General features: G+C 39.9%; 1 protein-coding gene across 1 annotated transcript in view; it reads right to left on the bottom strand.

Annotated features, from left to right (window-relative positions):
* NID1 (nidogen 1) overlaps positions 1–19,538 on the bottom strand; it is a 63,140-nt gene that overhangs the window by 43,180 nt on the left and 422 nt on the right. Inside the window, exons 2-8 of the mRNA XM_067535809.1 lie at positions 13,530–13,829; positions 10,408–10,640; positions 9,153–9,574; positions 7,847–7,996; positions 4,219–4,470; positions 1,903–2,103; positions 161–406 (exon numbers count right to left, since the gene is read on the bottom strand). Of these exons, the coding sequence (XP_067391910.1) occupies positions 161–406; positions 1,903–2,103; positions 4,219–4,470; positions 7,847–7,996; positions 9,153–9,574; positions 10,408–10,640; positions 13,530–13,829 (1,804 nt within the window). The remainder of the gene's footprint in view (positions 1–160; positions 407–1,902; positions 2,104–4,218; positions 4,471–7,846; positions 7,997–9,152; positions 9,575–10,407; positions 10,641–13,529; positions 13,830–19,538) is intronic.

Genomic DNA, 19,538 nt, shown 5'->3' with positions numbered 1-19,538 from the left:
TTTTGGGACTTTAAAAAAAAAAAAAAAATTGAATTCCAGGTGAGAAACGCAGCTATACAATTTCATTAACATCCAGCTAATGCAAACTCAAATATAAAGGAGCCTGTCTCCTGCAAACCCAGCCCCAAAAGAGGAGCGGAAGAATTACCACAATACGTACCACTGACTGGACCAATCGAGTTGCTCATAGCATATCGCAGAATTTGTTCGTCCCTGTTATACAGGACAAAGACACTGTCTACTGATAGCTGCTGAGTGGCAGAAATCGCATGATGTGAGTCATCATGAATGCATTCGTCGAATGAGATGGTCTGTCGCCACTGGTAGGCTACAGTATAAGAAGGAGCAATCCCATCTCGCTCTGGTTCTGTCACTGTGTATTCCCTGGTAGAAGACGATGTGATCACTGAAATACAATAAATACCACATGGATAAGAGAGGAAAGGAGAGAACAAAGCCCATTTCCATCTGCAGACATGGATCAAAGGCAGGAACGTATTAAACAGTATTTTACAGTAGTTCTAAAGCAGTGCCATGTTTTTCTACTAAAAAAGAATAGAATTTCACTTGATCTGGCCTCTCTTTTGTTTTCATGTATCAGAGTTTTGAACAATGTGCTAAATATTTGTCTAAAACATAATTTAACAAGTTTGTATGGTTGGTAAGACATGGAGAAAAGGCAAATTCAGTTTAAGAAACTTGTTATGCAAGTTCGCCAAAATAAGCCACTGAGTGTGCAAAAAGCTTAACAGCTGCCACTAATACCAAAAACTCCTGGCTCTTTGTTCATTTCAATGTGTTATCTTGATTTTCTGACAAAATCCTGAATGAAGTATCAAAACTATCAAATTGGCAGGTTCCATAGCAGTTTTCTGTATAGTGGAAGACAGACAAAGGCCATGATCCTTCAAGCAGATCTGCCTGGATGAATTGTAATGACAAGCCCCTTCGAAGTCAGTGGAGCTGTAAATGGATAGAGGGCTTCACCTGCATGGATCCGCTTGCAGTATTTGGGCCAAAAAGGTGAATTCCTGCTATCTGTGGTCCACTATTCAGATAAGTCCAGTATGCTACAAGCTTCTTCAGGGAGTGTCAAGCTAAGTAAATAGGATGGCACTGTCATTGGTGAAATAAGCGGCCACTTATGATCATGTGAGGTCTAATTTAGCAGATATATATTTCTGCAGTTTCTGGAAGAAGGAAGAGAAAAGAGGAGACTGGGTGGCACAGGGAATTGGTAGTGGGATAAACAGCCTCTTGCTTCCACGTTGCTCATTCATATCCTGCCCAAGTCATAGTGACAGATGGTTGTTCCTACCAGGTAACTGATCAGTGGTCTATGTAAACTGATAAATAGGTCTCAGTCCAGTTCCTAGTGGACTACTGTGATATTGCAAAAAGCCTCACAGAAATGGGCACAGTTAATGATAGTCTTAGAAAAGAGACCGAGGACTGAACAGGTTGAAAATTACTCTCCTCTTGAGCCCTGTAGATCAGAACTGAAACATTAGCAAGTAATGCAGAAAATCTGCACTGCTGCTGTCTACATTGCATCAGTTTTGTAGATAAAAGAAAGGCCCCTTCTGTGTCTCTAGGGTTGTCACTCCAGCATGTTTTGACAACACACAATTTTAAAAATTTTTAAAACCTCACGTAAGAGACCAAGAAAATGCAACTTTCAGAGAAAAAGGTTAGAGATACTAAAAAAAAGTCAAAAGGCAACATAACATGTTACACCATTCTCAATGAGTTTCTCCAAAGAGCCAAAGAACAAGTATGTGTTAGTAAAGTCTACACTGAAAACAGGTATGAATCTATGTAGCAATGTTTTTCAGATTCTTATTTTCTTTTCTGAGGAATACGGTTGATATCACACCTCCATTAAATCATTTTCCTTCTTACCAGAACTAGAAGAGTGATAGAGCTCACTGTATGGTTCTATATGGACTGATGCACCAAATGGGATCTCTGGTACTTTGCCCTCCATTTCTGTGCTGATTGTAAGATGACCATGTTCATCAATTCCACTGAACTTCTGCCTGATAACCAGCTTCTCATTATTGCCAAGGAAGGTAACTTCAGCTTGCCGTGTAAACTCACCACCTAGAAATCAAGATTAGGTAAACCACTACTCAGTCCAGCACAGGGGTATGTAAACACAAGGAGCGGGCTTGGCTAGGACACAGCTAGTTTTGGTTCTTTTGGGATCATGAGCAACTGAAATATCTAATCTACCTGGTGACTCAGCACAGCATAGATGTACCCCTATAATCAGGGTGCTATAACTGGATCCCTTCCCTAATAACCCCACATCCTTTCTGTGCTAAGCACAGCACAGCAGAAAATTTGGGTTGAAATTTGGGTTTGCTGCTGCAGGAGAAAACAAAATCCTTGTACTCCAGTCTTGGCAGGTAAAAAGTTCACTTTTAAGGCTTGAAATCTGCTTTCACTTCATTTTGTTGTATTTTTGTTTATAAATGGGATTTTCAAAAATCCCAAACTCACTGAGAAGCATAATTTTTAGTGAAATTCAGTGGGACTTGTATTCTTAAGAGACTTAGGAAGTTTTCAAACTCCCACCCTATCTATTATCAAATACCTTGTTTGGTGCCTTATCTGAAGATTCCTATAATACAAGCAATAAATAGGCCCCAAAATGATTTTACAGTAATCAGAAAAAAAAACAGAGTTCCCCCATTTAGGGGTTGCTACTGAGACACTCTAAATGACTACAATCAACATTTCAATGGGAGTGGCAGATGCTCAGGAACAGGCCCTCTGGCTCTATTTCTCCTGTCATTAGAAGGATAGCCTCTCGTTAGCATATTGACAGACTAGGATAATATTAAAACATTGGCAAAAGTGTATATAGTCTTAGAAAGCTCAGGACTCTTTTCATGTGGTGTCAAAAACAAAAATCCCACCACATTTTAGGCAATATCAGCAGGCAGCAGCTGTTTCAAAGGAACAAACGTAAATACTGAATTTCTGAGGAGACCAAAAAGTCTCCACTGTCATTTAAGAGTTTTTCCTTTCTAACTTGTTGCTTGTTGGCTGCTTCTTTCAAGTGTCTCAAGGCCAGCTTTGTTGTCATACCAGGATACAACAGTAGCCATTGGTTGCATTAGCATTTTTCCTTTTATAAATGTGTACAAGTATAACGGCAAAATGACCCTACAGATTTGTTGTCTTTATTATTCAGTGGGGAGGAGCATCTTTTTATGCTCATTCTGTAGTATAAAGGTTTCCCTGTACTGAGAGATTCTCCACACTTTGCAGCAGTTGTGATTTACTAATCAAGACGTGTTTACATTTTTATGACTATTTACACAACTACTGAATAATTGGATATATTAAGAAGGAACAGATAAAAGGTGCAAGTCTAGGGAAATTTACTGGCATGATTGTGTGGTTGTAGCCATGTTGGTTCCAGGATATTAGAGAGACAGGGTGAGTGAGGAAATATCTTTTTATCTGGAATTTCCCAGATCTGAAGAAGAGCTCTGCATAGGCTCCAAAACTGGTCACTTTCACCAACAGAAGTTGGTCCAATAAAATATATTACTTCATCCACCTTGTCTTGCAAAGTGACATGATTTTCAGTTATCTAGGAATTTATATCTATACACGCTACAAGTTTTAAACTGAAAAGTTGCTGCATCTGTACAGTCAGTGACTTCACAGTAAGTTCTAGCCAACACTTGTGAGATATTTAGAAAATTCCAACAACGTGAAGTAAGAAAAAGAAAGGACACTGGCTCATGTCTCTCTGTCAAGTGCTGATTTTAAATTCTATCCATCTTTACCTAATTAAAAAAGAAAAGAAAAAGAAAAAGAGTACAACAGAAAATTTTTGTCTGTTAACACACTCAGATCAATTTTACCTCTCAAAATAGGTCACCTGCTTCCTGATAAAATCAATTCATTGAATGGGAACTGGCTAATCCACTTTGACTCAGTGCTTAGGGTTTCTGGGTGACTACTAAGCATTTGTGCCTAGTGTAAAGTAAAAATCCCAGATAGCTGTATTATATCAGCAGGACAATGTGATGGAAGTTTTGATCTAGCACCAACCAGCTAATACTAGCCACGAAACAGAGAGCTTCTGCATCTTACTAAGAATTTACTTCAAAGTATTCTAGTTTAACAGTTCTCTTGCCTCAAGCCACAAAAAAGTATAAAGCAGCCTTTTAAACAAGTTCTAATAAAAAACGTTACCTGTAATACTGAATCCGTTTTTATATCCTTGCTGTTCCACAGCAAACATCCATCCTATGATACCTCCAACAGAAGCCAGGGGAAGCAAAGAATACCCTAGCACCTCTGGAATAGTGCTGATAGCAGTGTAGGCTCGCCCATGGTTCATCACAACATAGGAATGGAGGTCAGTGTTCTCAAATACAACCGGAACTGGGTTATTTCCTACAAAGATTTTCCCTTTCACTTTCCCGTTCACTCGCTGAGGAGAACCTGATTTTCAAAAACACCAGTGTAAAGTAAACATAATTCCACAACATAAAAACAGAATTAATACATTGTTCAGAGCTAAATTTTCTAATCAGTGCATCAATTTTGTGCAAACAGAAACTAGAAAATTAATGTCAACATCCATGGCAAGACACAGATGCCCATAGTTAGACATACAAGCACCTACAGATGGGCTGTAAAGCTGAATAGGCAATAATGGTTTCATTGCTATGCAAAAGAGAGAGTGGGTAGAGTTGCAATAATTATATCTTGTCCTTTTCATTTTGCCCAGGGACAGATAGTTGAATGGACAAGCTGTGTTGTTATAGCATCTGCACATAGTGAACGCCATACAGTAAAATCTGAATGGCATATCATAAAACCCCTAATTATACAAAATTCCTGCCTTCAGAGGCTGTCTAAAGTATCTTCAGAGCTAGAGAATACAAATTTGCTCCTCCTTTATTTGAAGGCTACTTCCATTAAGCAACTAAGGTATTTTTGGCACCTATTGTGGTCACTTATGACAGGCTTCTCTGTATTTAAGGTTACATCGAATACCATTATAGTTCCACATTTTTCATAGCTCAACTTTTTCATAGTTCAACCTCAAAATTCTGTCACATACAATTAATCACTAGTGCTGCCCAGAAGTAGTATTCTGGGTTACCATTTAGGGCACTATGGTATTTTCTAATATATGAAATACATGTAATAAGTTCAAGTTACAATAGTATCAGATCCTTTATTTTCCTTGCTCTGGATTGGTTTAAAATTTGTAATTAACACGGATTTAAGTGCAATTTTTTGCATTTTGTAAAAACAGCAAAGCAAGGAAAGCTTTTAATCAGTTACTTAACTGCCAAAATGCATGTATAGATTGAGTCACTAGAAGGATTACAAGTGTATACATAAGAAATTCCTTTTTGGATCTCACACAAGCATAATGTTTAAATATAGATCCAACAAAATCAAGCGCCTGAGATCTTTGCTATGGAAGCTGAAAAGTCAGAGAAACAGGAGTCATATTTCGACTCCAGTAGTAAAAATTAGATTGTGCTTTAAAGAGGGTTATTTCCAGAACCCTGGATCCAAAACACCCCTGAACTTTGCAAGTCTACTTAATTCAAAAAAGTAACTAGTGTCTAGTTTTCCTTTAGATGTTCAGTTGTCCTAGTAAGCATGGCTGAAAAAGATTAAAAGCTTGTGAAATTTCTAAGACATGCTTAACTTTACCCCTCAAAATATATATCTCCATTTCAAAATGGAGTAGTTTTAAAGCATGCCGTTCACTTTTCCAGTGTATTATTCAAAGTATCACCTTGACTGCAACAGTAAAAAATTATCTGCCCATTGACTTCAACCTATCCTTTGGAACAGAAGGTGCCCAAGCAGCCTTCAGTTATTTTTCTCCACACAAAGCACCATAAACTAGAAATTCAGATACTAACTTGATTTGTAGTGATTAAGGTGTCAAATGTAACAGGCTATTCTAACTTCTGTGCTAGGCTGATGAAGCCTGGAGAGACTGCTGAGTCATGCGAAAGCTTTGTGTATGCTGTGATGTGTCTGACTCACAAAAGCTAGATACCCCCAACTGCGGCAGCCCATTGTAACAAATGGTGTGTTAAGGTGTCAACTATAAAATAAAAGTTTTGATAACAAAGCTGGTCAGCATACAGTCAGAAGAGTTCTACAAACAAACCCCTCATTTCCTAGCATTATAGTACCTAAAGTAGCTCATTATCCTGAAAAATATTCATTCAAATTTAAGAAGGGGATTGACAGAGACTGCAGTATTCCCATTTGCTTATATGTGAAATTTACAGACATCCACACTTCCCAGCTTGTCTGCTTCCTGTTTGCATAGAAAGAGGAGGGTGGGGGAGAAAAAGAGAACCATACTAGACACTGAGGGCATCAGATTGTTAATTGTTTATTCTGGTAAACATATGTTCCAGACAGCTGCTTACATATTTTCTGGGCCCAATAACTACCTGGAGAATGTACTTTTCCAAGCAATAAATATTAGAAAGGTTAACTTTCATCCATTTTGGACCAATCTTGCATTCAGTGAGAGCATTCACATTAGTGGAGCTAAGGCTTTTTAAAAAGGCTCCCACTCTGAAGCAAGGCGCATGGCACTAACCTAGTAAGAGAGGAGTGTCTCAGCATTACTGAAAGCCTGCACTCTATAGCCAGCAGAATGAGAGAGAGAGCCTCACTGCAGTACTGTACTGCACTCATCTGTGTCAGTCCAATATAGTCTCAAGAATGTTCCCAAGGAACACAGTATGGCTTCTTGTACTAAGATGCAACACCTGACTGTAGATTAGTGAAGGGACAGTTCTTGATGCCACGTGTCTCAATCTCAACTATTGGTCTGAGGAAACAAATAATTCCAAAAACTTGAAGTGAGGCCAAAATTTGACAAGACAACTGCCCATTAAGGTGCCTTATTTAGGCACAAGGCATATGGCCCAATGCACAAGCCCAACAAGATTTTTTTTTTTAAAAAAAGGTCTCTTACAAAGTCAGCTTTCTTTCTGTTTCATCTTGAACCAGGATCTGTGTTTGCTGCCTTTCAATTGTGTTAAGGAATTTTCTCTCCTTTTCCTCCTCCACCCCACCCACTGATTGCTCTTGGAGGAGGAGAATGGAATTTGTTCTTGATGGGCCTTTGTAGTTCCCCTGGAGAAGCTCTGTGACACAGCTGTCAGGCAGAAAAAGGACTTTGGGTTGCACAAATCCTTCAGAGACCACTTTCCTGGCTGTCAAACAGACAGCAAAGCACCCACTCCACAGCAGGAGTGCACTCAGTATTTTCCATGACATAATTCCCTAAAGCCTAATTGCTACATATGACAGCTAAATAGGGTAACAAATCTTGTCCCAAAAAAGGTAATTGTGTAAGCAAAAGTTTGTTTTAAAAAGCTCCTTCCAAAGAGAGACTTGCCTCCTCAGAATCAGAAGCAGTCTCTGCAACTGTGGGGACAATTTGGGTTGAACATGGTTTGCCAGTCAGTAGTAGACTTTTATGCAAAACAAAGAGGCAGTCAGTACTAATGACAGTGGTATGAAATTGCGTCAACTGTGAATCTAGCTTCCAAGGAGCAGTGCTAGTTCTGCATCTTAAGTTACATTTTCATCTTCATCAAGGAAACCTTCTTTATTACTTGAACTCAGTTTATGTATGGCTTTCAGATAAATACACAAGATTAAGATTAAAAACATCTAAATGCGGCATGCTCGCCCTTTTCTGTACTAAAGGGTGTTTAAAAAAAAATCATTGCCTATTTATCCATAGAACCTAATTACAACATTAAAGGTCTCACACAAAATGTTAGTGTAACTATTTAGTTTTGAAAAATTAAATTACCTTCTGCTACACATTGCCTGCCATTTCCTTTGTAGCCAGCAATACAACTGCAACAATACCCATTTGGATAGTCTTTGCAAACAGCATGAACGGAACACTGATGACGGTTGTTAGCACAGGTCTGCTGGACATCTGTATGATAACGGAACACTAAAGGAAGAAAGACTAACTAATTATTATTCTGAATATTATATTATAACCACAACATCTATAAAGATTCACAAGGCCAACTAGAACACAACACAATTTTGAGTTAGTTTCAGAATTTCATTGTGGCCATTTGATCAGGTTTTGAGAAGGCCAAACAACTGCAATAGATTTGTGCTTGCCTTGCAATATAGAACTAATTTGCCCAAATATTCTCAGTAAAAGGTTCTGGGCCAGATCCTCAGTTGCTGTAAATCAACAGTGCTCTACTGTCTTCAGTTATTTCAATGGAACTACACCAATTTATGTCAGATGTCGATTTGGTCCCTGAAGCTAACCATGAGAAAGTTTCTCAAGGTTCTGGTTTCCAGACCACACCAGAAGGGGCACTCCCAGATTCCATTGTGAAAACCCACACTTCTGCTCTTCCAAGCTCACAGATATAACAACCCTCATGTCTGATGTTAGGGAACATTCTGAGTCCTGTCATTCAAATAATTATTCAGCGTCACACTTGGCTTCAGATTTACTATATTCAATGCCTCAACAAGTAGCATTGCTCGTATAAGGCTTTTAAGCACCCAAAACCATGGAATCCTAATGTAGCCTTCTGTAGTGGTTGCTGAAGCTTCTCAGACTTTATCAAATCTGTGTTTTATAAAGAGTTTATAAAATAATATTTCTTGAAAACACACTATCATACACACACACACACAATCCTAACTAAGTGCAGCAACATATTGTAACTGTTAAAATGCAGGTCATTATTTTAACAATCATCTTGGATGAAAACTGAAGACAGAGATACCATTGAGACTATGTTGCCCTTTAAAAGTATCAATACTTATATATTAAATATGCTTTCTCCATAGCATTAGATCCTGCAAGCTACTGAGAGCAGACCCATTTTGGGACAGGTCTGTTGTAAGCACTATGACTCGCAATACGTGTTTGTGGTCAAGTATTTCAAGTCCAATTGTAGCTGTCCACATGTCCCCCAACACTGCTAAAACTAAACAGATTTGCCTAGAATAGAGGAGTCTGGTCTCAGAACAAAATGGAAATCACACTGGGTTGTTGGGGTGAGAGACTGGGGGGGAGGGGGCGGGGGAGTCAGGTGCCAACCCTACTACAGCCTAAATAATACAAATGACCTTACCAATCCCAGTTTCATCAATATCTTCTACATCTATAACCTGAGGATATTGCTGAGGGAACTGCTGGACCTGAAACTGAGGCGGAGTTTTCCCAGTTGAGAGTTCTGGTTGCTGATTGAAAGAGGACGCTCTTGGAGGTGTCATAGCTTTGTGTGGTGGTTGAAAGTCATCTTCTGAAGCTGACTGAGTAATTCTATACGTAATATGTTGTTGATCCCCTCTTCTGCTGGGAACATCAGATGGTACCTGTTGCTGGCTTATTTCAGCCAAGTCATGGTGCAGTACAGTTGGTTTTGTTGTCACCTCCCAATACTGTTCATCATCATCAAACTCTGGACTGTTGCTGATTTTGGCAGGCACAATGCTATTCGATGAGCTACCAATCTCAAACACCCAGATTCCTTTCCTTCCAGAATTGCTGTTCCTAGAAAGAAAACCACCACTCTAAACAAGGTGTCAGTTAAACATAATAATAAATGTAAATTCTATATGAAAAACCCTACGTATTTGATTCTATACTCCATTGATAAATACCAGTATAAACTGGATGAATCATTATAGTACAAGTGGTACAAGACAGCTACATCTTATGCAGCTGTACAAAATACAGCTTAGGGTACACGAGTGAAATTTTGTATAGTTTTGGCAACTTATTTAATCTACATTGAGAACTAACTTCTTTAGAATTTATCTGGAGGTTAGGGAGGATTGTGAAGAAAAGATGGAATAATCTGGGCCCTATCCTACCTTAATAGCAGCACTTTGAACTTTCTAAATTGCTCTCCTTCCTTCCTGTCCTTTTCCCCACAAAAAAAAAGAGGCAGTGGTGCTACAACAAATTGTATAGTGGGGGTGCTGAGAGGCATTGAATCAAACTGTAAACCCTATATATGATGGAAACCACCTCAAGCCAGGAGGTGCAGAAGCACTCCCAGCTCCAGCACCTATGAACCGAAGTCAAGACTTTTAAAAAAGGAATGCCTCACGTTAGGCTCTTAAGAAAGCATCCCAATTTTCAAAAGGGCTGAGCACCCAGCAGCTCTCACTGAAGAGAGCATTAGCGCCCACCTTTGCAAATCTTGGCTAAAAGCTTCTGATTCAATGTTCAATGTTGATCAGATTTTATGATTTCTAATACAATGGCTAATGAAATCTTATTAACTATGACATTTTCTCACATTGCAGACTGTATAAAAACACATCAGACAGTAGCAAGAACTGGGATTTGGATTTATGTATTTATTTAAAAGAACATACTCGTGCAGGTTTCTGATGGACTCTTCATCATTAGCAACTATATTGTAGGATCCTGGTTTTTTCCCGAAGAAGAAGGAGTTTGTAGAGGCTTGACTAAAGCCAACTGTAGCAGGAACTTTTTCCTCAGCATTCTTGGAGTGTGCACTATAGAACTGCAAACCATCTTCTGGATAAAGGAAAACAGCATAGGAACTGGAATCATTTGAGGCTAAAACAGCCTGGAATGTGTTTCTCTGTGGGGAAGATTTAAATTCCATTTACTTATGAAAAAATATTCAAGATTAGACAAAAGGAAGACACTATAAATCAAAGTCAAGATCTGAGTTTACACAATGGGTTGTGCATTACACAGTTATTAGAGACGGTATTAATTCCTTTGATAAGTTTTTCAAAGAAACAGATGTTTTTCTGCAAAAACATATTTGTTTTGAATATGCATAAACATCTTAATTAAAGTCTTACTGCAGATAAATTGATGCCAACATAAAATAGCCATTAGGGTGCTCTAAAAACGCCTAAATTCAGTGCTATGTTTACCAGATTGAATAGTTCTCTTAAGAGAAAAATGGAAAACAGTGGATGTCCCTGTAGGATCTTGCATCAAATTTAGAAGCTAATTACAAGTGTTCACACAGAACAGCATATGGAATTCACAGCTTCCACAAAATGAGGCAAAAAAAGAAAATAATTTTTTTTTTCTTCCCAGTTGAGAAATGTCCTTACACAATGTCCTGGAGATACCAAATATTCATACTAACTTTCTAAAGCAAGGATATTTTCATTTATCAGATGTTTTACAATCACAGTTTTCTGCTTCAAAGACTTAGATCCCAGCTGAAGCTCACCCTGGAGATTAAAGGAATATCCAGAGAAAGAGCAGAGAAACTCATTTTAAATTTGTTGAAACATCGTTCAATGAAATTCTCTAACCCAGTGCATTCTGGGGCATCTCAGGCCCTCCATGGAGATGAAGAATCCAAAATATGAGATGAGAAGCAACACAGCTTCTGTACTGGATAACTAGCTGCAGCATTCAGGATACTTGTCAACCAAACATCATTCTTTTCATAAAGCCCAGTTTATACTAAATCAAAAACATTCAAATAACCAAATAAAATAAAAAAACACAAAGCTACCACAACAAACTGGCCTTTGAGAAGTCAAGGAATCATCCGACGTAGTGGTACTGCACTAGACTGTAAATGAGGTATGCTTAGATGCAGACAGCACATCCAATTTTGAATTCTGATCTGCATTTTTTATTTTCAGGGCTACCAGGTGGGGAAGGATTTTGGAGGGGTAGTTTTTATTATTTGTTGATAGAAAACATCCATGCCACTGTGCAGCCCTTGCTGGGACAGTGTTCCAATAAGGGCCATTTACCTGACTTTAGCTCTTTACTGCAGCCCTGGCCTGGGCCCCATTACAGGGAAGGTGGATGCTATTCCTGTGGTCCAGTCAGGCACAAGAGACTGATATTTGCAGAATCAAGGCCTTATTTTGCCAAAGACACAAGAACATGCTTAATTTTACACAATGTGAGTAGTCCCATTACATAAAACTAAGCACGTGCTCACATCTTTGCAGGATGGAACCTAAAAGATTTAGATAATGGGGTAGGGAGGAGGGATTGTGGCTCTCAAATAAATTGTGAGGTTAAATCCTAAGCATACATGGATCTTCAGACATGGATCTTAAAGAGTTTACTATGGAAGGCCTGATCTCAGATACGCGAGTTTGTGGTGAATGAGGTGTGACCAACCCAAAAAGAAATCAAGGGCTAGATTCACAAGAGGACTTAAGTGCCTAACTGCCACTTTAGGCACCTAAATCCCAGAATCAGGCCCCACTGGGATTCACAAAGCCCCTGCTCAGCTGCCCCCAAACCCTGTAGACACCAAAACTCACTCAATGCCTCAACTGCAGGCAAAGTTCACAAAGTGTCTGTTTCTGTCTGAGCCCGCATATGTCAAAATATCCCATAGCCCAGTGGTTAGCACACTTCTTGGGAGGTGGCAGAGTCCAGTTCCAAACTCTTCTCCCCACCAGATGGAGGAGGGACTTGAAGTAGGGATTTTCCATACCCCAGGTGAATACTCTAACCATTGGGCTCAACATTATGAGGGTACTACTGCTGCTCCTCCTCCTTCTCCCTCCTTGCCTGCCAGCTTCTTGATAGAACAGTGGAGGTACCACACACCAAGAGAAGGTTTGTAGCTGAGAATCCCACATGGTAGGAAGCACCTCCCTGTGGCCCAGACTTAGGCACCTATCTTTGAGAGAGGGGGAAATGCTTAACACACACCCTTTGGCTTAGCACCTTCCACTTTTGGTGAGGCATTACCTAGTATGCTGGCTTTTGTGAATCCCATTTTAAGGTCTCTCATTCATTTCTCCCATTCATTGTGTAGGGAGCCTAGGTACTTAAACCCAGCCTTTGTGAATCCCAGTGATTTTCTAGGCACCTGAAAGTTAGATGTAATGATGATGAGTGTCACCACACTTAAGTTTCTTTGTTAATTTAGACCCAAAGGTCCAGGTTTTAGCACGTCTAAGTTCCCTGATTATTCCAAGTATCTGGCACATTTTTGGGTGTTGTAATATTAAAATAACAATCCAAGGATAGTTCCAGAGGGGTAGCCGTGTTAGTCTGTATACAGCAAAGACAACGAGAGTTCTGTGGCACTTTAAAGACTAAAAAATTTTATATTTTTAAACATAAGCCTCCGAGAGACTTAGCTTTCTTCTTCAGATGCAGTGTCTCTCAAAAGCTTATGTTTAAAAATATTAAATGTATTAGTCTTTAAAGTGCCACAGAACTCTCGTAATCCAAGGATAGCATGATGTTGACTAAAAAAGACAATGTGACCTTTGTCCTCATCTCCTCCCACATGCTACAAGCAGAACTGCTTACATCTTTTAAATATGTCTGAGACTCTCCTCCCAAAAATTTCCTTCTCATGAATGCTGTGATAAGCATATAAAGCAAAGCAGTAAGGTATCTAAATTGAAATATTTTCTTTTTGAAGTATGAAATATTACAATTGACACTTAAAACAATGTACTATGGAGTTACACTTCTGTTGCACTTGGCCTATCTTAGGGCTCTGTCTAATATTCACCTTGCCTTCCAGAGGGGGGTCTTCTCCAGGTACGTGGTAAGGAGCCACAAACTTCCAGGTAACAATAACAACACTGCTTGGATCAAAAATGGCCTCAGGGAAACCTCGTTGGATATAGTCTGCAGCAAGCTGTAAGACATCAGGGGATGAATCTTCTCTATAAAAAACCTTCCCGTGTCCATCTGTAGTGTCCAGATCAGCCAAAAATGGAGCAATAGCTCCAAAACTGAGCGGAAATTGACCAAGGTATTCTTCTTCTTTTGATGGTTCACTCACTGCAATGATCCCATTAGTTGCAACCTAATAAAAAGGGTAAAATCATTTAGACACTGTAGTAAGTACTGTTCACATGGCTATTTCACACATCTACACACTTTTGTAGTGTTTTCAAAGCTACTGAAACATTTCTAGTTCTCAAATACCTAATATTTGATGCTGAAGCTGGTATTTATAAGATAACTGAAAAATTTAACAATCTGTAGGACAATTCCAAAAACAAACTTTTTATATCAATTTGGCAGGATCTTGGGGTTTTAACGTTTCATAGCTCAACAGCAGGTCATATTAAGAATTGAACATTCTTTTCTCTGAAGGATCAGATTTCAAACAGCTGTACTTCTGAGGTTACCACATTTACATTCCCTTATGGCAAATAGGTACAAAATGACCCCATCTCACAAACTTCAAAACTCTCATGATCTTTATAGATCAAAACCCAGTGCATACAGTCAAGACTTTTGTATGGATTCTTTGAGATGACTAGATTAGTAGCCATTATTCTATTTAAAATGTTTACAGAAGAGGGCTGCTGGGGATGGAAGTAATGTAGTAAATACCCACATTCAGAATTTTAAAATGGACAATAAATACTTCGGACAATTATTTTGCTGGCTAACAAGTAGACCAGATTCTCACCCGATGCAAACTGGTGTAGTTCCTTTGATGTCAATGGAGCTATTCTGATTTACACCATCTGAGAATCTGGACAAGTATTACTTCTTCTATACTATAAGACACAGGAGCGATAGTTTGGAGTACATCATACAAAACTACACACTTGTAGGAGAGCTTGGGGCTGATGAAAGTAAGGGATCAACAGCATCATCTTGTCCCACCCACAGCATGAGCAGATGTTGTGCAACTTTCCCCAACAGATCAGCCAATGTATCTTCATCCTGACTTCCCTCCATGGGACTTTGTGCAAATTGCACAATCAAGCCGTTCCTCACATTTCTTCCTTGCATTCCAGGTTAGTTAAATTCTAAACTAAAATTGCAGCAGAGAATTTTAGAATTAAGGGTTGATCTACACAAAACCTTGTACCGAAATTAAATCAATTTTAATTGTGTTATTTTGGTGCAAGTCTGTGGCTATGTCTAGACTGACGGTGGCAAATTCGCCACCGTCAAATCGATTTATCCAGATTGACTAAGTGGAAGTGGAGACCCGCTCAATCGACCCAGAAATTGACACTATTAATCCACCTCTGCCAGGTGCAGTAACACTGCATCGACAGGAGGGCATTTCCCGTCGGCGCAGTGAACTGAAAACACCGCGGTAAGTAGAAGTTAGGAAGTTACGTAGCTACTTTAGTAGAAGTTACAAAACTACTTTACTTAGCTTGCGTATCTCCAGTCGACTGCCACCAAATTTGGCGGCAAGTGTAGACATTGTCTGTGTGGATACTTACATCAGGCTACAAGTGTCCTGTTTCGACTGACAAGCAAAACTAAAATCCAGCATCAAGGCTGTTCTAACTTAACTTCCAACAACTCACTAGGAACTCTATTGCAACTGCAGAAACCAGAGCCCGGCATGCTCTGGCAACAACCCCTAGGCCCAGATATGTCTTAAGCAGACCCCCAGAGGCTGCAGGGAAGGACAGGGGGAGTGGGACACACAGCCATTCTGTTAGCTATATGCCACCTTGGGAATCCTTTTATATCAGGGTATTCCCCGGCATGGGTTCAGTCTGGTTTACAGCCTATTTATGCTCATCAGCCATGGCACAATGGAGAATTTGGACCACTGTCTGACAAAAGCTTAATCTCAATACCCATTAATGGGAGTGAAAATAATGGACAAAAAATGCACAAACATGACTTCCAAGAGCTAGATAGTAGCTAAAACATTAAAATAATGGAGACATTTAAAATGGTTACTGAGAGCACGATCCAAAAATCAAAATTCAATCAGTGTTACAACTGGCATAAAAACAACCCAATGTGTATTTCTTGGTTATTGATAATTTTCAATACAGATTTGTAACTGAAACACAAACAAAACACATTCACGTTCAGGTTGCCCCAGGGTAACATGTAAAAGTTTAATTGATTCCATAAGAAGTTCCATTTAGGGCTCAACATTCACAGAAATGGTGGCCTCAGGGACAAAGAACAGTAAATGAAAACAGTGGAAAATAATGCATATTATCAACAAGGCTAACACTTAATATTCAAGAAAGGTGATAGATAGAAACGTCTATATTTAAGGCCTTTGGATGACATGCTCACAGAAAGCACTGCAGGTGGAGCTCTCCCTTGCTTGAAGATTTGCTGCCACAAGCAAAACAGAAAATATCACTCTGAATCCTTTTCTGACTGCTAAGGATTTCGTGATTACCATTCCCCAGACACAGGATCAGCATTCAACCTATAGTTTGTCATATATCTGGGATGTGTTTACACACGAATGATTGGTTTAACTTAGCAAACAGCTAACTTTGGTTCATCAAAAAATAGAACGAACATAAACTGATCACCATATTTATAGCCTTCATTGCTTAAAACATTACTTGACTTACGCTGAATAGAAGTATTACCATTACAGCCGCTGATCCATCACTCTGATCACTGAATATGGTACACCTGAATATGGTAACTGTGTTAGCTTTTAGCTCTCTCCAGCCTATTAACTCAAAAGGTACAAAGGAACAGGAAGAAAGTGCAAAGGGAGGAGAGAAAAAGTGAAAGAGCTGTAGGCTGGTAGAGCCAAGGACAAAGGAGAGCTTTCCCCTGTTGGGCTCAGGAGGCTTAGAGCCCTCGGATACCCTTAAGTCTACTGCACAATCTGTAAAGGTGGTGGGAACGAACTTTATAATTAAATTACTGGGTATTCTACCTGAAGGTCTCTGAATGGTTTGTTTGTCTGGAAAGAGGAAGGAGTGGAGCATACCCCCTGCCATTCACATGTATAAATAATAGTGAATGAAGTGTTAGAAGTTATGAACCAGTGGTTAGGTTTTTATGTAACACTCACTGATGACAGAGTGTTAAGACTCTCTAAGACAGAGAATGTAAAAAGCATGCCATCAGCTGTATTAAACCATTTATCTTTATTATATTACTGTGTTTAATTTTCTTTATAACCTGAATAAGCAAGATGGGGGTATGTGGAGGAGCAATTTACTCACTAGGCCAAATTTACTATGTTAATTTCTCCTCTATTTCACTTGCATCTTTCAGAGGTCACATAAATTCACAGTTCATCTCCATTCTGGACTTGTGGCCACAAAAAAGGCTATTTATGTGATTCACAGTTTATCACAGAAATCTAATATAACATTGGGAGAACAACTACCAAACATACATATTCAAAGCTATTCAAAATTATGGAACAAAGACTAGAAACAAGAGGAACAACTTTAAAGCTATACTTGTCTCTCTCCAGCCTTCAGGTGCTTGCTTCTGAATTCTTAGGATATGCCTACACAGCAGCAGGAAGTGTACTTCCCAGTCTGGATAGACAGATGTGCTAGTTCTACTCAAACTAGAGTGTTAAAAACAGTGCTGTGACCACAGTGTACCCAGTGAGGGATGGACTGTCTTGTACTCGGGCAGCTAGTCCACTGCCTGCACTGCTGTGGCCACAATGCTATTTTTGGTGTGCTAGCTGGAGCAGACCTAGGGTATGTCTACACTGCTGGTGGCATTGTCAGCAGTGCAGGATCAATTCTGCGGGATCAATTGAGCGGCAGTGGAAACCTGCTTAATCGATCCGGAATTCGACGGCGTTAATCCACCCCCACAAAAAGAATAACGCTGCATCCACAGGAGGGCATTTCCCATCAGCGCAGCATAGTGGGGATGCCACAGTAGGTAGAAGTTAGGAAGCTGACCGGAGATACGCAAGCTACTCTATGTAGCTTGCGTATCTCCCGTCAACTGCCGACGAATTTCACCAGCAGTGTAGACCAGGCTCTAGCATGTGTCTGTCAATCAGCGTCTGGGAGGGCACTTCCCACGGTGATGTAGACTTACCCTTATTTCCTAGTTTGTCAGAAACTGAAAGGGTTGCTGTCAAGTAATATGTTGGTTTCTAGTTTCACAAAGAAAACTGAACATTTTCATGTTTTGTTTTTCAAAGGAGATAGTTTCTTCAGATTTAAACTTTGCCCTGCATTGTATGCAAGCAAGCTTTGTACTGTTGTTCTCCTGCATAAGAACCAGATATTGAAACACTGAAAAACAAATATTAGAAACCAAGCAGTCTGGATTCCCTGTGAAATGTGAGTCAAGGGCACAGAATAATCACTCAGCATAAGTAGTGAAAAGTTGTTTATTACATTTCAAATGTAAGAATCTAATGCATTTTTATTAACATACTTTAAAAAAAAAAAAATTTCCTTTAGTATTATTTATCTTTACCATGTCCCTTTAAGTCCATATGAATACATGTTTACTATTAATGTCAATATAACTAAACGAAAGCCCAAAAATGGATACATGTATTACAGTTTAATTTTTTGTTTAAATTAAAGTAGTATTTTTATTTTAAAAAGACCAAAAAAAAAAAAAAGCTCAATATTTGTGTTGTCTAAAGACAGTAACAGCTGTACAGTTTATTTGCCTTTTAAGGTATTACTCTATTTAAATTGACAGGAACCAGCAGCAGACATAGCTACAGCCACTCACTGGGCATGGTTTAATTATGTCAAGGGGAGAGCTCTCTCCCAATGGTATAGAGTGGCTACATGGGAGACCTTACAGCATTGCAGCTACAGCAAACAGCTGTGCTGTTGTAAGGTCTGTAGTGTAGACACAGCCTAGCACACCAGCAATAATAACCATCTGTTCCTTTTACTAGCAAGACAGAACAACGATGCCACAGAAGGCAATACACAAAGGAACTCACACTGGTCACTTATTTGGGGCTAGATTTTTAAAATCCCCAGGTATTTGAGGAAAAATTGATAGTCATCTCAGAATCCAGGGCAACAAAAACATCAACTTTATCTCTCTTCTCAAACCTTTGCTCCTGGGAGAGAAGAAAGTCTGTTCTTGCATAAGGGAACAAATTAACTCAAAAGTCCAACCCTCCCGGTGACATTGGGCTAGATCAGTGCTTTTCCACCAGGTCTGTGAATCCCTGGGGGGTCCACAGAGATAGGGGGATCCGCAAAAAGTTGTTGTTACCATAGAACAGTGGTTTTCAAACAGAGGTCCACAGGCCCTGGGGGGCCACAGAGGACTCTAAGATTTCCAAAGAGGGACATACTTCCATTTGAAACTTTTCACAGGTCCGCAAGTGGAAAAAAAGATGGAAAACCACTGGGCTAGAGTCTCAGGGAAGTATACCACAGCGCAGTCCCACTGAAGTAACTGCGGATCCGGCTCTGGGAGTTCAGAGCCGCCTGGGTCATTTCTGCACGTAGCCTACTCCCTCTCGTGGAACAAATCCCTGAAATTCAAGCAACCAACGCGCTTTTTGAGAGCACGCGCGCACACACACACACACAGACAGGACGCCACCCCGCCGAGAAAGGCGCCCGGCCATCTGCTTTTCATCGGGTTTGTAGTTAGCCAAAGCCCTGCAGCTCGGAACCCTCCCCGCTCCCATTCCCACGACCTATTGCACAGCGCCTTGCCCCGGAGCGCCGCACAGCGCTTCCAGCAGCCCGCGGCCGGGCACCAGCTAGACTAGACTAGCCGGGGGTGAGGGGAGGAGGAAAAATGTCCACGGAGGCTGAATGTCCCCCGAGGCGTGGGAGCTGCCCGCTGCCTGCCCAGC

Source organism: Emydura macquarii, unplaced genomic scaffold (genome assembly GCF_026122565.2).
Source record: "Emydura macquarii macquarii isolate MOO-44397 ecotype Brisbane River unplaced genomic scaffold, CSIRO-AGI_Emac_v2 contig_3517, whole genome shotgun sequence".
In the NCBI taxonomy this organism is placed as follows: domain Eukaryota; kingdom Metazoa; phylum Chordata; order Testudines; family Chelidae; genus Emydura; species Emydura macquarii.
This window is presented reverse-complemented; position numbering and strand designations above follow the sequence as displayed.